The sequence below is a fragment of the Protopterus annectens genome, chromosome 3.part0 (genome assembly GCF_019279795.1).
Source record: "Protopterus annectens isolate FY-2018-M chromosome 3.part0, PAN1.0, whole genome shotgun sequence".
Lineage (NCBI taxonomy): Eukaryota > Metazoa > Chordata > Ceratodontiformes > Protopteridae > Protopterus > Protopterus annectens.
This window is the reverse complement of record NC_056731.1, coordinates 324,173,616-324,196,115: the sequence shown is the minus strand read 5'-3', so window position 1 is coordinate 324,196,115 and position 22,500 is coordinate 324,173,616. Positions and strand designations below refer to the sequence as shown.

The following is a 22,500-nucleotide window of genomic DNA, read 5'->3' as shown; positions in this document are numbered from 1 at the left end:
TGTCAATGCAATAGCAGCTCACACAGCTAGGGCTAAAGACTGGCTGCCATAAAAATGATGGCTTCCAGACTCTAGGCTTGCTGTTTCCCCATTCAATCCCTCACTTCCCTGAATACCGGATAGTAAATGTTGAAGTTAACTCCCCAAGGAGTCTGGGGCCTAGCTGGCAAAGGGTTAAGTCTGGGATACCTAGTAGGAGCAACCAGGGAATCCGGGGGTTAGAGTGTGGAAACCAAGGAGGAAGAGCCTAAAGCCATAATACTGGAAGAGGATGAAAAGAATTAAAAATATCTGATAAGTGGTAAATGGTCTCAATTTTCGATTTGCTGTTAAACTTTTCTTATCAACCAACTTTGAGCTGTACTGTCTTCCCACCACCAATTCCGTAAGACTGAAGTGCACTCCATTTTTGGTACTGCACAAGATATTCACAATATTTTACTATACTCTTACCGCTGTGGCACTATCAAAAAGGAAGATCCCATTTTGGTTAATTTTTTTTCTCTTGTGTGAAAGGCTATACTACTGTAACCTATCCAACTGCACTTCCACCTCCCTCAATGAGTTCACATTCTTGTAGTTTTGCTTGACTGCATACGCTCCCTTTTAGTGGAAGAGTCTACACAGTACATATTTGAGCTATGCAATTTATTCGTAAAAATTCTTTGCAAATAATTCACAACAGCTGTTTTAATATACATTATTCTGCTCAGCATGGGACAGTACAGAGATTCAAATAGAAGCAGAACACTACAATTTGAAGACAAAACTAAGAAAGCATATTTAGGACACAGCTGTTGATACAGATAAAAAAACATTACAAATAAAATAAGACATTGCAAAATAAGTAACAGTTCTTTTGCTTATAATGCAAACAGGAATTATCAAGCAAAACAAAAGTTTATAACCTGAAGTAACAGCACATTAGGTTACATTCTAATGGATGGTGCAGGTTTGTCACTCTACAGATGCCCAAGATGAAACTTACTGAAACATGAAGTTCTGTAAAAACATGTTGCAGAGTACAATTGTATTTGATTCTTATTTTGAGAAACTAAGGTATTACAGATACTGCATTGTATTTTTGAGAACAGTTAGAAAACTGACTAAAATACCAAGACATTGGCCTTTTTTTCCCCAAGAGGGCAGAGCTGCCTCAAAAAAGATTTTCCTAAGAAATGAGTAAGAGCTGGTAACCCTATACATATGCAGAAGACAGTGAGGATGAAAGTAATCAACAAATTTTCTGGATGCTTTTTACTCTCCCCTCACTACACACACACACACACACACACACACACACACTGTCCGACATTATGTAACACACTCAGGTAAACGTATGGAAATTTCCATAAACTCTCTAGACTGAGCCACAAAACTATTAATCTTACTTTAAGAAGCAGGCTGATGAGTGTAGAAGTATTTATGTACCAACTGCAAAGGTCCTGCAAACCAGAGTGGTGTTCTGAACTGAAAGCAATTCTGAAGCAGTTGTTACTTTATCTATACAGCACGCATAAGAAAGATGACTGTAAATAGGTAATATACAAACTAATGATCAATGACACCGCGGAGGAAACATTTTATTTCCACAGTGCAAACTTGAGGGGGGAAAAAAAAAAAATAAAAAACCAACAAATCAGAAATGGTCCTTTATCAGCAACTCAAACAAAACAGATACTTCAGTCTGAATGCCCGGTGACTAAGCTGATTCAAATTAACTGTCAAAAGCTGAATAACAATCTCACTATTTGTTAAGTGTAGAACTGCACTTGTTTGCTTAGCAGTTCACAATGTTAGCACTGGTCATATTTAAAATCCAGTCAAATAATTGAAAAAGTCAAGGTAATGTTACCTGCCACATGGTTTATGACATGAAAAATACCCAGTTCCATCATAATGCTCTTTGTCTGTTCCACAAGGTACCTCCCGAGAGCTGGTGCCACAATAACATACTGAAACAAGTGAAGAGGTAGAAATCAGTGTGCTTCAAGAATACTATCAAGTCTCTCAAAATAAGCAAAATATTTTAGGTGTGCAACATTTTCAGTGACAAAGCAAATAGCACTGTTGCCTCGCAGTACTTGATTCTACACTTTGATCTTGGCTAGGGAAAGAATAGTTGCGTGAAATCTTACCATAACCATAGATGTCCTTTTCTTCCATGTTGCAGTATTCAAAACCCCTGGGTTATCTTCTGCTTAGCTATCCGAATGTCTGGCCAGTATACAAAAGCTTCTAGTCACTCCTAAGTTTATGGGACATCTGACGTTGGACATAGGGAGAGTGAGCCATAAAAGTAACGTTTGCACGTACCTTTCCTCAGAACTGAACACCCCAGTCGGACCCCAGTCCCAGGACAGCTGTACAAGTCCTGTCTCATCCAAGAAGGAATTATTTATTTGGAGATATATACATATAAATAGGAGGTAGAAGGGAGAGATGGAATACTGCAACATGGAAGAGAAGGACATCTATGGTTAGGGTAAGATTTTACACAACTATCCTATGTCCTAGTCTCATGTTGCAGCATTCAAAACCTTTGGGTGAGTGCCAGAGTTCAAAGGGAAGAAGAGGAGGTGGTATGGGAACTGTTTTCCCAGAAACCATGCAGGATTGCCCTAGTAAATCCTGCTCTAGACCTGGAGATGTGATCCAGTTTGTAATGTTTAGTGAAGGTATGGATAGATGTCAAGGTACCTCTAGAATGGAAACAGTGTTCAATCCTTTGAAGAAGGCTCCAGATGAGGCCATGGCTCTAGTGGAGTGGGCTTTAAATTTTTGAGGAAAGATGTTTGCCATGGTAGCTGTAACAAAAAGATATGGTCCTGGAAATCCAGGCAGAAATGGTCTGTAGGGTTACCACTTTTCCCAGAGCTCTGGGATGAAAGGAAAAAAAACAATTGCTCTGATCTCCTAATGGACTTGGTCTTGTCAAGGTAGAATTAGAGTTGTCTGTGAACATCAAGGGAATGAAATACTGTCACTCTGGGAATGTGGAAAAAAAAAAGGTGAGAAGGTGAATACATTGGTTCAGGGACAGCTCATTGACCACCTTGGGCATGAAGGATGGTTTGGTTTTCAGAGTCACGCTATCCTTGTGGAAGAGGAGAAAAGGAGAGGTTGCCATGAAGGCTTGGAGCTCTGATGCTCTTCTGGCTGATGTCAGGGCCACCAGGAGCAGTTTTCCAAGTGCAATGTTTCAAAGAGGCTTTAGATGCTGGTTCAAAAGGAGCAACAGTGAGCTTCTCTAAGACATAGTTCAGGTCCGACGTTGATGGAACTGGCCTCCTGGGGGGCCTGAAGTACAGTACTCCCTTAAGGAATAACTTTACTGGGAATCGGGAGGCAAGAGGAGGGGGTCAAGAGCAGACAAGCTGAAATAGCAGCTAAGTGGGCCTTAACCAAAGAATACGCCAATCCTGCTTGCAGCAATTCACACAGATAGAACAGCACTAGCAGGACCTCACCTTGAAATGGGTCAAGCTGTATTTGTAGACACCAAATGGAGAATCTTTTCCATTCAGACATACAAGACCTACTAGTATTAGGTTTCCTGGCCTCATGCAGGACTTTAAGCAAGTCCTCGGTGTAAAGGTGTCTGAAAGTGATAAAAATTCTATCACCCACAGAGTTAGGTTCAGAGATTCCAGGTGGGGATGGATTAGGAATCCCTTGTCAAGTGTGAGAAGGTCCACTCTGTGAGGTAACTGGTGATTATTGCCCTGGCTAAATGCAGAAGGAGGGGAGCCAATTAATAAGGTCTTGGCTAAAAGGGAGTCACCAAGATTTTTGGTTTGTCCTGCTGGATTTTCAGTAGGACTTTTTGTAGAAGTGGGAATGGGGAAAATGCAAACAGAAACATCCCCTTCCATGAGATACAGAAGGCGTCCGTTTGCCCTTGCTATGGGGCTGGGTACCCTGGTACAAAAGAGTAGAAGTTGTCTTTTCAGAGGGGAGGTAAACAGATCTATTTGTCGTGTACTCCACTTGTGGACTATGTCCAGAAACACATCCCTGTGTAGCATCCATTCGTGAGATTGTGACATGGACCTGCAAAAGGTGCCTGCCTGAGTGTTCTGAGTTGAAGGAATGTAGACTACCTGCAGGTTGACTTCATGCTGGGCCGCCATTTCCCAGGCTAGGAATGCAAGTCTGCACAAGTAAGATTTTGCACCCCCTGTTTGTTGACATACCAGAGAACTGTAGTGTTGTCTGAACAACTTCAGGGAGCACTGCTTCAGGGTGTGTTGGAAGGGCCTCAAGGTAAATACGATCACTCTCATTTCTCTGATGTTGATGTGTTCCCACTTGAAGGTGTCTGTCCAGGTGCCTTGCATCTTCAAGCTGCCCAAAGCAGCCCACCATCCCATATCCAAGGCATCTGTGTACATCTCCTGGACTGGTGGGAGGGGTTGTAAAGGAAGTCCTGGCTTGAGGGAGTCTTGGTCCAACTACCAAAGGATCTCCTTCCTTAGACATGGAGGGAAGGGAACATTGTGGAACAAGGGGGTGGGAGTGTTGGGTCCATGTGGACATCAGGTACCACCAAAGTATTCTCATGTGGAGTCTTGCCGATGGCAACATGGGTATAGTGGAGGCCACATGACCCAGAAGTCTGAGATATTGTCTCCCTGTCATAGCAGCGGCGTGGAGGACAGACAGCATATATAGCTTCAAGCATTGAGGTGGAAGGAATGCCTTCATAACATCCATCCTTATTCTCCACCCCAGGAAAACTTGGTCCTGGGAAGGGTTTATATTGGACTTGGGGTAACTGATGTTGAAACCCAGTGACTGTAGGATAGAAATGACTGTGGAGTTGGAAGTGTAGAGAACTGGAGCAGTCTGCCTTGATTAAGAGGTCATCCAGGTATGGAAAAATATAAATTCCTTGTACCCTGCAACAGGTTATCATAGGAGCCACACACTTGGTGTACACACTTGGGAGCAGTGAAAATGTGAGAAACTCACTGAAAATCATAACTACTTCCTGGACTTGGGTCTTATAGGGATATGTACATATGCATCCTTTAAGTCCAATATGGCCAGAAATGCCTGAGGCATTAACAGCGGGAAGTGCGTGCAGAGTAAGCATGCGGAAAGTGGGTAATTGTAGGAAAGGTTGAGGTGGGAGAGAACCAGGATAGGCCTCCATAAGCCATCTTTCCCCGGGGCTAGGAAAAGTATGGCGTAAAAGCCCTTTCCCTTTTCTGACAGAAAGGCTGGACAGTCCCTTGAGAAAGGAGGCTGCCTAAGACCGTCTGTAAATGAGGTAGCTGGTGAAACTAAGGCTTCTGAAGTTGGGTCTGACCAGGCCTGGAAGGAGTCTGCTGCTTTCTGGTGCTCTTTTTGCTCCTAGAATGAGGGGCTAGAGCAGAATGTTTCCTAATGAACTGAGTCAAAAAGGCCAGGGCATACTTAGACATGTGTCTAGTAATTAACCTCCCTAAAGGCCAAAGTGGCAGAAGTGTATACTTTTTTGCCAATGAGTTCCACGGTCTTACTGTCCGTATCTGTGGGAAGAACAGAGGAGGAGGGAAGTAGTCTGGATGGTTTGTCTGCAGAGACAGGCAGTGCCAGGGTCTGCAACTGGTCATTTTATTAGAAATTTGGCCCCTCCAGGGATCTTACAGAACATGTCAGGCCTTCAAGGGGATGTTTGTTGGAAATCGGTTCAAGGAGGTTGCACTGAAGGAGTCCAAAAATGACTGTCAAGATAGTACAGTTGTGTACCTTCCATAAATGTAGATGTTAGAGTGTATTCACTGTTACAGTCATTACACTTGGGTTATCCTGCTGGCAGGCAACCCGCAGTCGGCCTGAATTCCAAAGTCCTGGTCCGGCGTCGATAGCTGTTGCCTCTTCCCTGATGTCAGAGCACCAGGGGTATAAAAGATGCAGCCGATGCCATTTTCTTCAGTTTTTCTTGCCCCAGATGTCAGGTGCCCCCAAAAGGGTAGTCTGTAAAAATTATGATCATAAAAAAGCATGCACATAACCTTCATCTACAAGCAAATACAACACATAGGTTGTATAGAATAGATAGGTACACAAGTCTCAGCAAAGAAAAAAGGGGGATGGTGGGAGGGTAACCTGGACTGCAATGGTGAATACACTCTAAACAGCTATATTTATGGTAGGTACACAACTGTACTATGTTCATCGTGTTTCACTGTTGCAGTCATTACACTTGGGTCAAATCCCAAAGCTGAGGTTGGGCGGCTGGGCCTAAATAGAGTTTGGAGTGGCTAAGAGGCCCTGCAGAACTGCAGTGGCAAAGCCTGCTCTGGATTTAGAGTAGAAAGGTAAATGGTAGTGCTTTGTAAAAGTGTGCACTGAAGTCCATGTTGCAGCCTCCAAAATATCCTTGGCTGGTACTCCTCTAAGAAAGGCTGCTGAAGTGGCTGCTGCTCTGGTAGAATGTGGCCTAATGCCCCTGGGCACTAGTTTGCCATGTTGTGAATAGCAGAATAATGCAGTGGCCTATCCATTTTGAAAATGTCCGCTTTGAAATGGCTTTTCCTTGGGAACCTGCAGCATATGCCACTAAGAGTTGGTCAGTCTTTCTGAAGGCTTTAGTCTTGTCCAAGTAAAAGCGTAGCTGTCTGTGCATGTCCAAAGCATGCAGAAGTCTCTCCCCCTTATTCTGTGGGTTTGGATAAAAGGTAGGCAAATGTATAGTTTTGGTTAAGGGCTATGCTGGACACTACCTTAGGCATAAATGTGAGGTTTGTCCTTAGAGAAACCCTGTCCTGATGAAAAATAATAAAAGGTTCCACAGCCATTAGTGCCTGTTGAGACTCTTCTTGCTGAAGTTACTGCTAGGAGAAGAGCGGTTTTCCATGACAAGTATTTTAGCTCTGCTGTATTGGCTGACTCAAAAGGAGGCAGAGTGAGTTTTTCCAAGACAAAATTGAGGTCCCATGTAGACATTGGAGCTCTCCTTGAAGGTCTTATGTTTTTGGCCCCTCTGAGAAACTGTCTTAGCAGTGGATGAGAAAAAGTAGGTGGGTCTGTATTGTAATGAGCTGAAATGGCAGAGGCATGGATCTTAATTGATGAGAAGGATAGGCCTTTATCCACCATCTCAGTTAGGTATTGCAAAATCTGAGGAATATTTGGTTCAAGCGAGTCAATTCCCTACGCTTGGTTCCAAGCACAGAATCTCTTCCATTTTTCTGCATAAGATTTTCTGGTGCTGGGCCTCCCGGCCTCCAAAATAACATCCATAACTGCTTTAGAGAGAGGTGGGTTCTGAATGATTACATTATCCGCCATGCAGCCAGATTTACGGTTTTGAGTTGGCTGTGCAGAATCTGATTGTTCTGTTGGGTCAGCAAATCAGGTATTAGAGGCAATGTCCAGGATGGGCCTTGAGACAAGCTCTTTAGGATTGGGTACCAGTGCTGGCGTGGCCATTCTGGGTCAATCGGTATCATTTTCGGCTACTCTTGTCTGACCTTTAGGAGTACCTTGGAGAGGAGAGGCAGAGGAAGAAAGGCATATACTGTAAGGGCTTTCTAGCTGAATGAAAGGGCGTCCACTTTCCATGCTTGCTTGTGAAAAGTCCAAGTGCAGAATCTCTGTAGCTGGCAGTTGTGAGGGGAGGCAAATAGATTTATGTCTGGGCATCCCCATTTCCCTGTTATGTTGAAGATTTGTGGATCCAGTTTCCACTCGTAAGGATCCATGACGTTTCTGCTTAGTTCGTCTGCCAAAGTATTTGTCTTTCCTGGCAGGAATTGTGCTTGCAGATGTACTTGATAAATCAATGCTGTGTTCCACAAAGTCATGGCTTGCCTGCAGAGGGGGTAAGAATGTGTGCCCCCTTGCTTATATATCACATGACTGTAGTATTGTCCATCAGTAGTTGTCCTGGATGAAGTAGGTCCTTGAAGGCTGTCAGGGCATTTTGTACAGCTAGCATCTCTTTTTGATTGATATGAAGATGCATTTGGTTTGTGGGCCATGTGCCCTGAATACATTTTCCTGCCATGTGCGCCCCCCAGGCATAATCTGATGCATCTGTTGTTAGTGTCTGCCTGGCAGTGGGTAAGGTGAATGGCTGTCCCTTGTTGTGGTGACAGGCCTGTGCCCACCATTGAAATTCCTGTTGCAGGCAGGGAATGAGAGTAATTACTTTTTCCAGGCTGTGGCAATGTTGAGTCCAAACACTTTTTAGATACCACTGTAGTTTCCTCATATGCAGTCTTGCATATGGAATTAGTAGAATGCAGGATGCCATGTAGACCAGAGCCTGCAGAATTTTCCTTGCAGATAACTGGGTCTTTGCTGCCATGTCTTTGAAGTAAAAAGTCAGATGCCTTTGCTTGTCTGGCGTGAGATACGCCATCTGAGCAGTTGTATTTAAGCTTGCACCCAGGAATATTATCTCTTGAGAGGGCACTAGTTTTGATTTCTTTTCGTTTACTGTGTACCCTAGGCAAATTAGTAATCTTTTTACAAATGCCAGATGCTGTAGTAGAATATCTCTGTCCTTTGCTTGAATAAGGCAGTCGTCCATGTAGGGGTATATTTGAATTCCTCTTTGTCTGCAAAATGCAATTATTGGTGCCAGGCATTTTGTGAAGACCCTGGGTGCAGTAGATAAGCCAAAGGGCAGTGCAGAGAATTGGTAGTGCATTGAGCCAGCTATGAATCTGAGGCATCTTCTGCAAGTTTGTCTGATTGGGACTTGCAGGCATGCCTCTGCTGTCCAAAGTTACAAGCCAAGCCTTCTTGTCCAGCATGGGCAGAAGCTGCTGTAGAGTCAACATTTTGAATTTTGGGACGTCCAGAAAAGTATTTAGTATAGACAGGTCCAGAATTGGTCTCCAGGCTTTGTCCTTTCTTGGTACTAAGAAAAGTCTTGAGTAAAATCCTTGCCCCTGCTCTTGTTGTGGCATTGGCTGAATAGCTCCCATGTCCATGAGAGATGAAACTTGTTTTTGTGCCTCTTGCCATTGATTGCATGGCAGGTCTGGCATACCTTTTGCCTTTGGAAGGGTGTGAAAGTGGAACCTGTAGCCCTGAGAGACTATATTTAAGACCCATTTGTCCTGGGTGATCTTGTGCCAGTTTTGTGAAAAAAGTGCTAGCTTTCCCCCTAAGGGTGCTGCCAAAAAATAAGTGCTTGGCATTGGCAGAGGGAAGTCATTGGGACTGTTTTCTGTAAGGCTGTGATTTGTCTTCTCCGCTTTTGGAGGTAGAAGCACCCCATTGTTTGAGCCTGTATGAGCCCTGGGGCTGTTGCCTGCCTCTAGGGCATCTGAATCTGCCTCTTTGTGGTGTCTGACACCGGAAAGGACCAATTCTTAGAAGGCCAGTTCCTGCTAAATCTGGGTGGCTGTACCTGTAAGAAATCCTTTACTGTCTGCATAGATTTTGCCTTATCCTCCATTTTCTTTAACACCTCCTCTGCCTTAACACCAAACAAAGTATCATGCTGTAATGGAGCATCCAATAATTTTGCTTTAACATGATCAGGCAGATTGTTCCTTTAACCAAGCATGCCTTCTAACAGAACCTGTAACAGCGGCTCTGCATGAGGCCTCCAGTTCATAGCCACACTGCAAAGTATTTTTCCCACTTGTTCAGCTGCATGCAATAAATCCTGCAAATCTTTTTTCTCAGAACATTCAGAATTTGTCGACATTTTTTGTTTTAACAAAGACATTAAATATTGCTGATATTTGAGCATATGAAGCTGACAATTTAAAGCCCTTACAGCCAAGGTAGCAGAAGTGTAAACTTTTTTCCCCCATCTGTCCAAAGCCCTAGAATTTCTGTCTGAGGGGACAGGGTTTTTGGCAGAGGCAGCCTTGACCCCTCTGGGACCCTGTGAGATAGTTTCTGGGTCAGCAGCAGGGTTTTTGTAAAGAAATTTATGGGTGTCTGGGACCCTGTAGTATCTGTCTGGCTTGACAGGGGCAGGAGGTAGAGAGTCTGGAGACAGGCTGGACTCTGAGAAAACATCATCTACTATGTCTAGAACAGGGGGAATTGCAAGAGGTCTGTGCTGAGGAAGTAAAAGAAAGTCTCCAAGTCTTTTCTTCGAATCGGAGTAATTCTGGCTCTCCCAATGGAAATGCTCCCTCATGGTATGCAGGGTTTCCCCAAAAGAATAGTCCTCCGGAGAAGCTGAAGGAATAGAATCTTCAGCATCAGAATCCTCATAGGGAGGAACAGAATATCCCTGATCAGAAGAGGAGTCAGAGGAAATGGAAACCTGATCAGAGGAATCATATTCAGCGTCTTGCCTAGGCCTCTTATCAGGAGGGGGATGGGAACCCCTGATCTAAGTAATTAGGTCTTCGGCCATTTTGAGTATCTGTTTCTTAGGCATAGAAGCCTGTCCTGGAGAATGTTGTACTGGTTTCCTTGTCTTTAAAACTGTTTGCTGAAGTAGGCTTTATATATAGTTGTGTAGGTCTGAAGACACCCTCAGAAGCAGATGCCTGCACAGCAGCTCCGGACCCATCTGAGGGATTAATTTCCGAAGGACCAATACCTTGAATATCCAGAGGCCTAGCTGTCTCCACGTGGGAGTCTGAGGCGGCCTGTGGCTCTGAGGTAGCGGGAGTCAGGGGCTGCGAAAGCGCCTCACTGAGCACCGGCAAACTGGCGACTGGCCTAGAAGAGGCTTCGTCGTCGGCTTTGGACCTCAGATGCTTGTCCTTGTCTTTATCCTTGCGTTTTTTTTATGAAGTCTAGTCGTCGGTTGTTCCGACGGCATTATGTAGTTAAACCTTCTGTCAAAATAATGAAAAGCAAAATCATTCAGACGCTTAATAGTGCATTGATTAAATCTAGCACAAAACCGACAACTAGCAACATCGTGGTCAGGGCCTAGGCAAGGAATACAGTAAGAGTGGAAATCCTTATGGGGTATTTGCTTCCCACAAGAAATACAATTGTTAACTTTTTCTGACATCGGTCTGGAGCAAGAAAAAAAAGTTTCCCCAATGGGGTACTTAGCTTTATTGAAGACTTCGGATCTGAAATTCGATTTCAAAAATCTCAGGAGTCGGCCGACCGGCACTTGCAAACTGCTTTTGCTTTGGGCACCTCGCGGCAAGAAAGACTGAAGAAAATGGCATCGGCTGCATCTTTTATACCCCTGGCGCACTGACGTCTTGGAAGAGGCGACAGCAACTGACGCCGGACCAGGACTTTGGAATTCAGGCCGACTGCGGGTTGCCTGCCAGCAGTATAACCCAAGTGTAATGACTGCAACAGTGAAACACGATGAACATCGGAGGGATGGCAGAAGGTGGAGAAGCTCATCTGTAAGAGCTCGAAATATCTCTTGAATCTCAGACATTTCAGACACTCTGTGCGGGAAAATTCAAAGCAGAGATGGAGAGAAAAGGACGGCAACACAATGCAACTATGACAGGAGCCTAAGTGAAGGAAATAAACCTGCTTTACCAGAACCCATTTCTGTTTAGTTCAGGGAAAAGAAATCACGCAGACTACACAAATCTTAGGGAACCACACTAATGAAAAAAATGGCACATTTATCCCCTATAACAATCTGTTCTCATGTTCATACAGCACTGTCCCACTTACCTCGTCTCTCAAAACTGCTTGTCCATGGAAAAAAGTGCCACTGGCCAATTCCCTGCCAATGAATGCACCACTGTTAGTTGCACAACTGCTTCCCAAGATAGATGGCAAAAGTTTCATACATTATTTCTGATCAACACAATGCAGCAAAAAAAGCTGTCACACAGGAACCAGAGGGTACCTGCACAAATCAGTTAACTCTCACTAAAATTCACATAATCCTCTTACTCCAATGATGCCCAGCTCTAAATCTTTTATCTATTCATTCTATTTAATCTATTCATCTGTGCTCCTTATCTGTTCAAGGATACATTTGTTACAAGAATCAGGAAATGAAAGCTACCACTGAAAAGCCCCTCCTCATGAATGATCCCTATGCATCCATCAAGCCAAATGCTACACCACAACTTGAATCCAAGTTCTTTCACCTCTGAAAAGAAGGCCCTGTTGAATAGGTCTGTGCAGCTGTGTGCCCCACTATAAAAGACCACAAAGCTCTACTTGTCAATACTCAAGTCATGTAAGGGATACCTTGCGAAAAAGCAACTCTTTTTAGCTCCGCATGTACTTAGTCTACTGATCTGAAAGTATCTTAAGAAGCCTAACCCTACATTTCCATTGTAATTTTCAGCCCATATATTTTGCATACGAACAACACAAAGACAGGCAGAAAAAGGATAAGTTTGAACATTTTCATGGTGAGGAACGCTGGTGCTAAACCAGGAATGAATTTGCAATTTCCTATCAATTCATTAAATTATGTTTAAATACAATAAGTGAAGTATTTGGAGTGGAAGCAGATTCCATAAAAGAGGTATTCTCTGTGATATATGCCTTTCCCTACAACATATTCTATTTATATTGCTAAAATACATTGTGGTCCCTTGGCTGGGTGTTCCAGTACCACTGGACTTGTGAAAGTGGAATAGGTCTGATAGGATAGGTTTTGCTGAAGTTGTATATGCAAGGCAGAGCTCACCTCTTAGTAGCCTGTATGAAACCAAGAGGAGGGATAAGATTTTAAGAGAAAAACAATTTTGTGATTTGATTTTTTGTGGTGAGAAAGCACTGTGGTTGCTCCAGTTGTGACAAGTGTTTGGTAAGGTACATACCAAATAAGGCATTACATTAAAGGGTCGGCTTGACGACAGCCGAATACAGTGGAATGATTACATCCCTGGACCTGAAGTAATTTCAGATAAAAGCTGTGTGATGGACTTCTTAATATTAGTGGATTTATGGAGATCACCGAACAGTTTAAAGTCAATATTTTCACAGATCCCTGATTAAAGGATCAACCTTTGGGTGTATACAGTCAATGGGATAGTTACATGGGAAGTCATGCTTGTCAAAGGATATTTAGCATTTAGTTTTAATAGAAGGTTTTGACACCAACTACTTGGGAAAGGCCCTCAAAAGATTTTGGTGCCCTCTGGGGAGTTTATGATGGTACAGTCAGTCATCTGTAAACCTGGTCAGACATAAACGCTTAATAGCTGCATTGATGTCCAAGAATTAAGTGCAAAACAGGAATGGTGCAAGGAATGAACCAAGCCTTCGGATACACCACTAACGACATGTCTTTTGCAGGACCTAGATCAACACACCCTAAATTCCCGGGTTGTATTTGTGAAAATTTTGTATCCAGCAAGTTACATGAGAATTTACATTTAGCTGGGACAGTTTATCAAGATACCAAATGTGGGATGGTGTTGAATGCCTTTGCAAGGTCTAGCTATGCAGTGCACACTAATATGCCCTTATCCATTGCTTCAGTAATCTTTAAAAAGAGGTCAACCACGTTAAGTGAGCAGTATCCGCCCCTGACTGATCTGAACTGGCTTGGGTCAAGAGTTTGTAGGTTACCAACATCCTTATCTATAAATTCCATAAGTATCCTTTAAACAGCCTTAACCCACGAGGCTTTCTAGGCTTATGGGTTTGCAATTTCCCTGGACTGTTAATTTTCCCCTTTATGCAAGGTTGCTCTCCTCCATTTATATGGCATGACAACCTGTTTGGAAGTCAACATTGAATAACATCTGTACTTGAGCTGACAAGTCAGTTTTAGACTTATCAGTAGGCAGTCCAGCCCCATTGAAATACTGTTCTTGGCCTTGATAGTGCCTGGAGGATTTGTTCTTTGGAGATTTGAGGAGAGGGGTGTTGATGCAAGTATGTCACCTGGGAATATACAAGGAGATGAAGTTTGAACAATCTGTCTGCTAGAAGACTGGCTATGTCATCTGTGGCTAAGTATGTGATACCCTTCACTATTAGCTCTGTAAAATGCTGGCCAGTTTAAAATGCTGGACAGTTTCTGAGATTTCTAACATAGAAAATGCTTTGTGTTTTATCATTTGCCCGAGTGATTATTTTTATCTCACATCTTTTTTCTCTTGATTTGATCCAGGTCTGAAGTTTCTTGTTAAGTTTGGCAACTTGAAAAGTGAATTTAGTTATGCACTTTAGTATTATTTTTTTTTATAAAGATTGTCAAGCCAATAAATAAGTGGAATTTGGCTTTATTGGCCTGAATGTAACCATAATGGTTTAAAAAGTAAAGTCATGCGTATTCAGTAGCTATGTAGCAGAAAAGTACAATTGTGTACACTTACCATAAATGTAGATTGTCGTGTGTGTTCATTGCTGCACTCAACCATTGGGCTATCCATGCTGTGGTAGCCCTCAGTTGGTCCGAATACCAGAGTCAAGGTTTTGTGCATCAGCTGCTGTTACTTGCTGGGTGACGTCAGGTCGTCCAAGCTACAAAGGAGAACAGGCGATGCCATTACCTCAGTTTTTCTTGCCAATTTTAATAACTATTAGTAGTCCTGTGGTCCAGAGACCATCATAGAAATGTGTCTCTCTAAGGAAAGCAGATATCAGGGAGAAGGAGGGGAAGAAAGCAGGACTGCAGCAGTGAACACACTCGAACATCTACATTTATGGTTAAGTGTACACAACTGTACTATGTTCTTTGTGTTTCACTGCTGCAGTTCTAACCATTGGGAAGATTCCCAAAGCTGAGGAGAAGGGTGGAAGGTTAATAGAAACTTAAGATTGGGTGAGCATGCCCTGCAGAACTGCAGAGGCAAACTCAGCCCGAATAGGTTCATATGGTAATGTTTGATGAAGGTGTGGACTGAAGTCCATGTGGCAGCTCCCATGATGTCCTTGGTGGGTACCCCTCTAAGAAATTATGTGTAAGTAAAGGTTGCCCTAGTGGAATGGGTTCTGATGGTCCTAGGGAGTGGTTTTCCATGCAAGGAGTAGCAAAATTGGATGCAGTGTGCTATCCATTTGGAAATGGTCTGTTTGGATATTGGTTTCCCCTGTGCCCCAGTTTTAAAGCTGACAAAAACCTGGTCAGCTTTCTTGAATGTCTTTGTACGATCCAGATAAAATCGGAGTTGCCTCCAAAGAATACAGTATCCTTTCCCCTTTGTTCTGAGGGTTAGGGAAGAAGGTGGGCCGGTGGATGGCCTGGTTGAGGGTAACATCCGAAACCACCTTTGGAATGAAGGAAGGATTGGTTCTCAGGGAAACCCTGTGTGCATGGAAGATGATAAATGGTTCAATGGCCATTAAGGCTTTAAGCTCCAATACTCTCCTGGTTGAAGTAATAGCCAGGAGAAAGACAGTCTCCCAAGACAGGTACTTCAATTCTGAGGATGTTGCAGGCTCAAAGAGAAGTAGAGTAAATTTTTGTAAAACATAGTTCAGGTCCCAGGCTGGGTGTCTTCTGGGAGGCCTGATAGGGGCTCCTCTCTAAGGAATTGTTTGATGAGGGTGGGAGAACAATGGCTGTTCTGTATCAAAGTGTGCCGAGATGGCAGAGGCATTGATCTTTATGGAGGTGGAGAGACCCTTATTAAGAAGCTCAGCAAGATAATCTACAATAAGAGGAATGGAGAGCAGATGTATGCCTGCCCCCTTGGACTGGCTCCAGGAGCAGAATCTTTTCCATTTTCCAGCGAATGATTTTGTGGTGCTGGTCCTCCTGGCTTCTATGATGATGTCAAGGACCTGCTTACTTAGCATAGATTCCTTGCTGGTTTTGGTAGAATAAGCCATGCTGAGAGCTTGAGTGTCTGAAGGTCTGGGTGTATCATTGCCCACCAGGATAGCAGGTGAGGTATCAGGTAGAGTATTGCTCTTGTATTTTCCTCCCTTATCTTGATTAGTACTTTTGGAATGAGAGGTAGAGGTGGGAATGCATACACAAAGAGGGTATTCCAAAGGAAGGTCAGGGCATCGACCTTCCAGGTGAGGTGATGGTAGGTACTCCCTGGTGCAGAATTTCTCTACTTGGCGATTTAAATGAGAGGCAAAGAGATCCACCTGGGGGGGCTCCATGTGCGGGTAATTTGCAGAAAAATGTCTCTGTGGATTTGCCTTTTGAGGTGGGAGGGCCAGGCTATATCCGAAGAATCTGTAGTTATGGTCTGGTGTGATGGACGGAGGGTGCATGAAGTCCTCTGTTCAAGCACAGGCCTGGGCCCACCAGAGTAACTCTGATCGTATGCAAGGGATCACAGGCAGGGAGGTGTCCAGAGGTTGTGAGTGTTGACACCATAGATTCTTTACGTATCACTGAATTTTCCTCATGTGTAGTCTGGCCAGAGGTATCAGGAGGATGCATGAGGCCATGTACCCTAGAGCTTGTAGGAACTTCCTCGCAACAGTTGGGTTTGGGAGGCCAGAGTAGTGAAGTATTTTGGTAGGAAACTGTTTTTCTGAGAACAGAAAGCCCATTTGCTCATCTGTGTCAAGTAAGGCTCCCAGAAATATGATTTTCCTGGTAGGTGTCTGTTTTGATTTCCTTTCATTGATAGTGAACCCCCGAGAGGTGAGTAAGGTTTTTACAAATGAGAGGTGCTGCAGGAGCAGTTCCCTGCAGTCTGCCTGGATGAGACAGTCGTCCAGGTAAGGTTAAATCTGTACATTGTTTTGCCTGCAAAAGGCAAAGGCAGGAGCTGGACATTTGGTGAATACCCTGGGAGCAGTAGATAAGCCAAAGGGCAAAGCAAAGAATTGAAAGTATAGTGATCCTGCTCTGAAGCGCATGAATTTTCTGCATGATTCCCTTATTGGGATGTGCAGGTAAGCATCCTTTAGGTCTAAGGTGACCATCCAAGCTTTGTTTGGCAGCACTGGTAGAAGCTGTTGTTAGGTAAGCATTTTGAATTTTGGGATTACCAGGAAGGTAGTGAGAACGGATAGGTCCAGGATGGGACGCCAAGTCCCCTCTTTCCTGGGAACAAGGAATAGTCTGGAATAGAATCCTTTTGCACTTGTTCTGGAGGCACAGGTTCTACTGCCCCTAGGGTTATTAGGTTTTGCACTTGTTTTAGTGCTTCTGCCCACTGGTTTAGAGGTAGGACTGGGTACCCTCTTGGAGGTGGCAGTTTTTGGAAATTGAATTTGTACACCTGAGCAATGATTTTTAAGACCGCTTGATCTTTTGCTGGAGAGTCCCAATTTTCTCTGCATAGAAATAGTCTTCCTCCCAGCTTTTGGCATGGTGGAGGCAGGCAGAGATGGAGAGATGGGAAAGGTAGTCATTGAGAGTTTCTTCAATACAGGGTTGCTTTTGAACTCCCTGCTCTAGTGTTTGGGGGGGGGGGGGGCACTGTTTTTTTCTTTGCTGGCCCTGAGTTTGAGACCTGGTGGGTCTTTTCCCTATGGGTTTTGCCTTGTGGCTGCCTGTTTGGTGCAGGAAAGGACTAGTGTTTAGAGGGAAAATTTCTGCTGAACCTAGGAGGTTGTACTTGAAGAAAATCTTTAACAGTCTGCATAGATTTTGCTTTGTCTTCCATCTTTTAAAGTACCTCCTTCAGTTTTCTGTCAGAACAAGTGGCCTTTGTCAAGAGATGCATCCATGATTTTAGCTTTGATATGATCAGGTAGAGGTTGTTCCTTCAGCCAAGCATGTCTTCCGATAAGAGATCCCGTCACTGTTGCCCTGCTAGAAGCTTCTAAGGCGTTAAATCCAGAGTGCAAGGGAGTGCTTTGCCACCTGAGACTAAGAGTGCAGTAATTCTGCTCTCTCTTTATTGCTGGCAAAATATGGAAAAGCAGAAATTTTCTGTTTCAAAAGTTCCAAAGTGTGCTGTTGATATTTTAACATACGGAACTGACAGTTGAGAGCCCTTATAATTAAAGTTGCAGAGGTATATACTTTTTTACCTCATCTGTCCAGAGCCCTGGATTCTTTGTCTGAGGGAGTAGGAATCTTTGCAGAGGTAGCTTTAAGTCCCTTAGGTCCCTGAGTAATCACCTCTGGATCTGCTATAGGAGTTCTGTAGAGGAATTTATGCGAGTCAGGTACCCTGAAGTACATGTCAGGTTTTCCAAGTACAGTGGAAGGGTGTCAGGGGTAAGGCTGGATTCTTGGTAAACACCATCTACCACCTCCAAGATGGGTGGGATGAACAGAGGCCTGTGCTGGGGTAGGTCCAAAAACTTAGTATTTTTTTGGATTGAGGGAAATGCGCTGATTCCCACTGGAAGTGTTCCCCGAGGATGTGGAGGGTTCCCCACAGGAAAAGACCTCCGGAGGTGATGCAAAAGGAATAAATTCTGTTGCATCGGAGCCTTCATAGGCAGTAAGAGGTTGTTCCTCTTCAAAAACAGAGGAGTCAGAGTGCTTTGAGTCTAAATTCGATTGGATGTGTGGAGAAGGTTTCCTTCTTCTTTTGGCTGGTGTGGCCTGATTACCCCAGATGAAACTAATGAGATCATCTGCCATTTAAAGCATTCTAGTTTGAGGAGGGGGAAGAGTAGTGGAATCTATACTTTTTTCCATTTTCTTTGGAGTAACTCTAAGTCTGGCTTGAAGAGTATCCCTCTGTGGTATTGGTGTGTTAATAGGAAGAGACGGCAAAGGACTTGAAGAGAAGTCCTAAGTGTGAGTGATATCCTTGGAGCTGGTGCCTGCGTAGCGGCTCCGGACCCAGCAGAAACATTGACAGCCGAAGGCTCGTTAGACTATGCAGTTTTCTGCGGCATTCAGGACTCTGAAAGGGTCTCAGTAGAGGCCTGCAAAGTAAGTGAGTCGGGCATCAGGGGCTACGAAAGTGCCTCAATGATTTCCGAAGAAATGACTACCCTTTTAGTGGTGGTGTTGTCGGAAGGCTTGGCCTTATGCTGTCTGTCTCTAGCCTTATCTTTATGTTTTTTCACAAGATCTGCAGTTTGCTGACTGATGGATGCCATATCGATAATTGGAGATGGAAGATGAAAATGTCTGGCTATAAACAGAGCTCTACGATGAATAGTTCTAGCGTTAAAGAGGGCACAGAACCAACAGCGGGTACATCGTGATCTGGGCCTAAGCAAGTGACAAAGTAAGACTGGAAGTCTCAGTGTGGTATTTGCTTTTCACAAATAAGACAGTTATTAACTTTTTCGGACATAAGTTAGTGTAAGAAAAAGGAAGGATCCCCAACGGGGTACTGAGCTTTAGATGTTTTCAGCTGAAGTTTGAAATCTGGAAACAGCCGACTGGCACTGTTGCTAATTGCTTCTGCTACGGGCTGCATGGCAAGAAAAGTGAGGTAATGGCATTGCCTGCTCTCCTTTACAGCTTGGACGACCTGATGTCACCCAGCAAGCAACAGCAGCAGATTCAGAAAACCATGACTCTGGTATTGGACCGACTGAGGGCTACCACAGGATGGGAAACCCAATGGTTAGGACTGCAGCAGTGAAACACGAAAAACATCACTTGATGCCATGAATAGGTCATTTGCATATATCCCATGGGCCTCCATTACAGGATGTTTAAGGTATCACATAGTGAAAACTCCAGCTTGTCTGGATTTTCCTTGCAGATATTATATACAAGTAATAATTAAATTTAATACTTTTCACATAACAAGCATTTGTATTACTTGTATTTATATGCGTGTCCCTCTTTAGAGGAAAGCCATAGGTCTCTTTCTTTCTTCACCTACACTGCTCTCTGCTAAAGTTGTGAATGCAACTCTCAGCTGTGGAATACCTATTACACAACTGTCATATAAGCTAGATGTCATTCAAAAGAATCTAACTTGCCCAGTCATAGGTATCTGCTGTGTATGAACCCATATACACTGGTGTCCGCAATTGTACAGGCATACTCCCTGACAGCTACACAGTCTAGTGCAACATTCAAAACAGTATACTGTGAATGCGGGTTGTCACAATTCCACATCCATTTCATCATTGTGGGTGCTCTGCTGTATGAATTCAAGGAGCTTTCAGTAGTACACCTGCATTTTTGGGCATGCTCCAATAGTTTATACTTGTAGGACAGTTGAGACAGGAAACTACATGGATTCTGTACCAGGAGTTTATTTATTTTTATTTTATTTATTTTACATTTGTTTACCGGGCTAGTCCAACTGGATACATATCCATTTTCAGCAGAGGCCCGGGGAGAAAAGCTCCACAATAAAAACGAAACACATTGACTTACATACAGATAAATTATTGGTAGCATAATAGTACGAGACACAAATTAGACATACAAATAAATTGACTATTCAATGATATGCAATTACCAGAACTATGGATTAATTAAAAGCAATATTCAGGAGGAGATACAAATTGTAGGGATCTAGAGAAATAAGAGAAGAGAGAGGCCATTAGGGAATGGCATGAGGGAGAATAGGGGACTTTAGGATTAGTCCGGTTTAGTACAAGGACATAGCCAATGAGCGTTAAAGAATAATTTGAGATTAGTTTTGAATTGGCTGAGAGAGGTAGCTAGTCTTAGGTTATTTGGAAGGGAATTCCATAGCTTTCCAATGGAATTGGCATAATATGCCAATAGTTGTGAATGGTTGTGACCATGAAGGCTTCGTTGCATATATCACACTTCAACTTGCAGCAACAATGAACTGCAATTCACTGAAGCAATAATATAAAGCAGAGCAAAATCGCCCCCCCACCCCTGCATGCCTACTCAAGTGTTAACACTGGCTCTGCGAGAGGATAAACACTGCTACATTTTCCAACTGCAGATCCACAATGTCAATGTAAATAAGGGTCAAGAACATAAGAAAAAGATCCACTAAGTGCTCCTTTTGTACTGTTTAGACATTCTATTTGATGATGTAACTTTGCCAAATGACATGTTCAGTGTTACCATTACTCAACACCAGAGACAGGTCTCCATATTACATATGTGCGAGTGTGTATACATAAATATACAAATGGCTGTGAGTTTTTAAATGTGTACAAACAAGTGACATGCACACACATGAATACACAACACACGTTAAAGTATCACAACCACTGGGTACTGCCTAGCCCTAAGTATAAATTGTTTTGGAACCTAGCCCTACGTGTACTCCACTATGCTTTAAAATAGTTTATCAGATAACAAACAAGCTATAATATTAACAGGCTATAAACACAAATGATAAAAATGAAACATCTCAATGTCAACATAGACTTCTGAAGAATAAAAGTTGGCAAGCTGCCAACTCGTGCAACTACAGCAAAGACAAGTAGCTCTCATGTTACTGGTAAACAGAATGTAGTTCAGAAACAAAGTCAAGTAATAAACATAATGGCTACAAAAACAAAGTTGAAAATGTGAATCTCTTTAATGTACCAAGACAATGTCTTTACAGCAGTACTTCAACAGTGCTGAGCTGGCTCGCTCACTGTCATTTCTTCAAACTTAAAATGCTGTGTATGTTTTCTAAGGCGATTCTGCCATATGTATATCTAAAAGACCTTTTCTTACCCACTACTGGTGTTACTCTGTTACTTTTGAGAATATTTTACTATTACATATATATGTTTGTCTTATCAGCATTATTTAATTATCACGTTGCAGCTCACAAATGAAAAATAGAAGTTATGTTCTTACCATAACGTTCCATGTTAGTTGTCTTCTTCTCGCCTTCTTCTTGCTGGATGGGTTCGGAGCCGACCTCGCCCGACTGCCACTCTAAAGCTCGAGAGTTGGTTCCACCGGCTCGAGGCTCCCCTTATATCCCACAATGCTAGGCGAGAGTTACCTCAGATCTCGTTTGTAAGCTAACCCCAGCTTATAATAGTAACAGAATAACTATAAACAGAGTCCACCTCTAACAGGGAGAAAGAAGGGTGACCTACATCCTGATTCAGGAAATATGCAAAGCAGCATATGCCTAAGTAAAGAGGTGGTAGAAAGAGAGGTCACAATCACAACTCCTCTAGGTCTGTCCAGGCCAGGGGAAGGAGGGTGGGGCATAAGAAGAAGAAGGCGAAGAAGACAACTAACATGGAACGTTATGGTAAGAACATAACTTCTATATGTTGTTGTCTATCTCGCCTTCATTCTTGCGGGATGGGAACGCGCCCCTAGCACCATGTCCCGGGGGACCTAACGGAACAGACTCTGAGAACAGTGGAACCAAAGTTAGCTCTATGCCTAGAAGCTAAATCCAACTTATAATGAGAAATGAAAGTGTGAGGAGTAGCCCAAGTAGCCGCTGCACAAATGGTGTCAATAGGCAGTCTGTCTTGAAGGCTATGGAAGTAGCCAAAGCTCTGGTGGAATGGGCCTTAGGTTTGTTAGGCAGCTTTTGGTGTCTAATTTCATAAACAAGGGAAATCAGAGATGTTAGCCATCTAGATAATGATACCTTTGAAACTGAAAGTCCCTTCCTGCCTTCTGCATAGGAGACAAACAGCTGGTCAGATTTTCTGAATTGTTTTGTTCTATCCAAATAGTACCTTAACTGACTATGAACATCTAGCCAGTGTAATTTTTGTTCAGACCTATTGGAATATTCTGGAAAACAAACACAGGAGGTCAATGCTTTGATTTAGATTAGACGCCGAGGCTACCTTAGGCAAAAAGGACGGGTTGGTTCGTGGGATACCCTGTCCTTATGGAACAACAGATAAGGAGGTCGACAGCTGAGTGCCCAAAAAAGAAGTGTA

General features: G+C 43.3%; 1 protein-coding gene across 1 annotated transcript in view; it reads right to left on the bottom strand.

Moving 5' to 3' along the window:
- The window catches only part of NFX1 (nuclear transcription factor, X-box binding 1), a 1,622,551-nt gene that overhangs the window by 1,322,521 nt on the left and 277,530 nt on the right, over nt 1-22,500 (bottom strand). The window contains exon 6 of the mRNA XM_044065583.1: nt 1,856-1,987. Coding sequence (XP_043921518.1) covers nt 1,856-1,987 — 132 coding nt within the window. The remainder of the gene's footprint in view (nt 1-1,855; nt 1,988-22,500) is intronic.